General features: G+C 44.8%; 1 protein-coding gene across 1 annotated transcript; it reads left to right on the top strand.

Moving 5' to 3' along the window:
* Nucleotides 1-1,136: 1,136 nt before the first annotated feature.
* PEX2_010630 (uncharacterized protein) lies at nt 1,137-2,086 on the top strand (the record flags this gene model as incomplete). Its single annotated transcript, XM_016738340.1, has 2 exons — nt 1,137-1,371; nt 1,437-2,086. The coding sequence occupies 2 exons, from the start codon at nt 1,137-1,139 to the stop codon at nt 2,084-2,086; spliced, it is 885 nt and encodes a 294-aa protein (XP_016603694.1).
* Nucleotides 2,087-3,461: the final 1,375 nt, after the last annotated feature.

Below are 3,461 nucleotides of genomic sequence, written 5' to 3'. Positions count from 1 at the left end.
GATTCCTTCGGTGATATTGGTGATCAACAAAAATCTAGGACTCATTTAAGGCTTCCAAAACAGATTTTCTGCGTTTCCTTGACATGCAGTAAGAATTGGTTCAATACAACATACAACATATGTTCTGGCGTTGCCTATTTCTGATTGGCTGATACACAGTCATCTAATTATATTAGCTCCAAACCTAATTTACGATTGTGGGTACGAGGTATATATACATAAGCCGGAAGTTTGGGAGTGGTATAACAATGAGCATGTTTTCCCTAGTCATGGACACACTCACACTCACACTCTAAGTAAGTTTCAACTGAAAAGCATGTGTATTGATTTTCCCCCTATCTTTTGCGAAAAGGGAGATTTTCTATATGACTTAGGCAGTATGAAGTGAGGCCGTCGGCCTAACTTATCCTTAACTATGCCCCGAGTCGGTCTGATGTTGAGCCGCCGGAGTGAAGCCTTACCTAGTCACATGACTTCGCTTTCAACAGAACAATGGTTCATGGAACTAGTTTTGATATGTGGGGCTTACATCTGACGGAATCTATTTATTGATGCGCTAGATTTTAGGAATGCACTTGGATGACAGCCCGTCGGATTTAAGAAAAACCTAGATCATGTTATGCTATATCTGCCCTGCTCTATATAGGATTTCTTCATTGTGATGGTCACTATTTTGATGAACAAAAGTCAATTTTTAGGAATGCACTTGGATGACAGTCCGTCGGATTTAAGAAGAGTCTGGAAGTAGATCATGTGATGCTATATCTACCCTGCTATATATAGGACATCTTCATTGTGATGGTTACTATCTTTTGATGAATAGAAGTTAACAACTTAGGAACACCTTATAAAACCACCTCCACTACAATTCTGGTCGCTGTGACCGCAGGCAATATGGTGACCATTTCCACCATACAGAGCAGCAACTCCAACATCAATCATCTCCATGAACCGAGTTTGGTTGGCGTATTCGGCAAGTCTTTTCTTCCCTGCTTTGTACTTTGCACGCCCGAGCAGACAAATCATGTTATCACGCTCTTTACTAGACTGTTCTACCTAAAACTTTGCGCTTACTTGTTTCAATATGCCTAGTCGGCGGCACAAGTGGAATAGGGGAGACAACTGTTCGTGCATTTATGCGTCACACCAAAACCCCACGCATCTACCTTATCGGTCGAGATCAGACGAGAGCATCAGAGATCATCGATGACCTTAAGCTCGCGAACCCAGAGGGACAGGTACATTTTATCAAATCTGACGTCTCCTTGCTACGGGAGGTGGATGAGGCATGCCGCGTCATTCAACACAAGGAGGACAAGATCAATTTGTTGTTTCTAAGTCCTGGAGTGGGAACAGCCAAAGGCAGGGATGGTATGATACACTAGTACCTGATTCCGCCGGCTAGAACTACCCGCTGATCTTTTTTTTTACAATAGAAACGGACGAGGGACTTGACAAAAAGCTCAATCTTCACTACTACAGCCGAATGAGGTTTGTAGTAAACTTCCTACCCGAGTTGACCAAGGCAGGCACGACCGGAGATACAGCAAAGCCCGGAACGGGTCTATCCCGCGTTGTCTCAGTTCTCGGAGCAGGCAGTGAAGCTGCTCTTCAGCTTGCTGATCTTTCTCTCAAAATCCACTACTCCATGTCCATGGAGCATCTCGCCTCATCACATCCAAACATCTCATTTATTCACTGTTCCCCCGGGATTGTAAGGACTCGCCTCATGCGAGACATGAATCCTTTGGGGAAATTTGCAATTGACTCGCTGATGTTTTTGGTAAAGTCACGGGAAATACCTTTGGTGGAAAGTGGAGAGAGACATCTGCATGTGGCGACTAGCCCGCAGTTTCCGCCGCGTGCGTGGACGAGCAATGACGCCGCTGAGGGGTCTGATGCTCATATTGGCAGTGGCTTCTATCGAGTTGCGCCTGATGGGTCGACATACAAGAGTAGCAAAATCATGCAGCAGTATCGCGAAGATGGAACAAGGAGTCTTATTTGGAAGCACACGCTAGAGACCTTTGCGAAGGTCTGTGGCGACCAAAGAAGCGAGCGCGAGGATGATATCGCGGATATTTAGCGGATTAATGGTTGGTTCTCAACTCATATTGTCCTTTCCCAAACTACAAGCATTGCTACAAGTATTGCTGGCTGATATTATGCAGTGAATCCTCGGGAGGGAGTGTAATTAATAGTCAACTATAATAGAGTCACCAGTGCCATTGCCAACTACTCACGTAGACCCCTTTAATAAATCACCCCTATTAAGTTTCGCCAAGCCTCGTTTTGCCCTCCAGTAGTTACTCGACCGCAATATTTCTGAGTATCCTCGAATAACCCAAAACCACTTGCACTAAAAGTGGCGAACGAATTGAAGTATGTAGACCTGATTTTTGGTATGGTGCCTTATTGCCTTATTGCCTTGTCGCCTTAATGCGTGTATCGTCCCACCTAAGCGTGGGTAACAACCCGGAACGTCTCCTCACCTTAACAATGGCGACTCGAACCCTTAGCCTGCGAGCTGGGATATGGGCCCTGATTGTGCTTGCACTTGGAATTTTATACAAAGCCTATGTGCACAACATTATCTTTCTCACAATCGGCATCGGCTGTGTTATGGAATAAGCCTGGTTGTGGTAAAGATGCTTGTATTGCTATGGAATTACTGCGTAGGATAAGCTACGCTGCTTAATAATATATCCGTCATCCATCCCCTAAGGGCCAGGCCCTCACAACTGCCCCCTTTGAAAGTGTGCTACCGCCCTCGGTAGTAGGAGATGATACGCCTAGAAATCTATTGCCAGCTGGTTGGTGGAGAGGGGAGTCTGCGGTGGAGGCCGTATTAAGGTAGCAATTGCCCCTACTTCTACCTTAATTGCCTTATCCTTCATAGTTTTAATGTATCGGTTAATAAGCATAAGGCCCTCTGTAAAAGCAGTAGTATCACGAATAGCGTTCAGGGAAGCTCTGAGCCCTTCCCGTATCGCGCGTACCACGCGCGGGTCCCCCTTAACAAAGCGGGCGCGGAAGTCGATTAGTCTAGTGTGGTTAAGGGAAGTAATACGCGTAAGATTTATATTAGTACTAACGTATTACTATAGTGCTTCGACGGCTAATAGTAAAGATATAACTAGTCCGATAAGGTTAGGGGCCCTATCGATCTAGCTAATCTAGAAGCGGAGGTCTATATTTTATAGCGGTCTAGAGCGGGGTTTTACGATAGTAACCTATCCTTAAGAAGGGATATACGTATCGGACGTAATACTCTCCTCTCTATCCCTTTTGCGGCGGGCGTATTATTATTAACAAGCGGTAGGGTTACCGAATAAGTTAAGGATCTTATATATATCTTCCTATAGGATAAGCTTAAGCTTAGCTGTATCTTATATTAGGGGGTCTTAATTTAGGAATAGTCTTTTATAGATAAAAGCCTCGCTATCGAAGCTTAACTCCGG

Source organism: Penicillium expansum (assembly GCF_000769745.1).
Source record: "Penicillium expansum strain MD-8 chromosome Unknown contig32, whole genome shotgun sequence".
Taxonomy (NCBI): Eukaryota; Fungi; Ascomycota; class Eurotiomycetes; order Eurotiales; family Aspergillaceae; genus Penicillium; species Penicillium expansum.
Note: the sequence above shows the minus strand (reverse complement) of the source record. Positions and strands in the feature narration are given on the sequence as shown.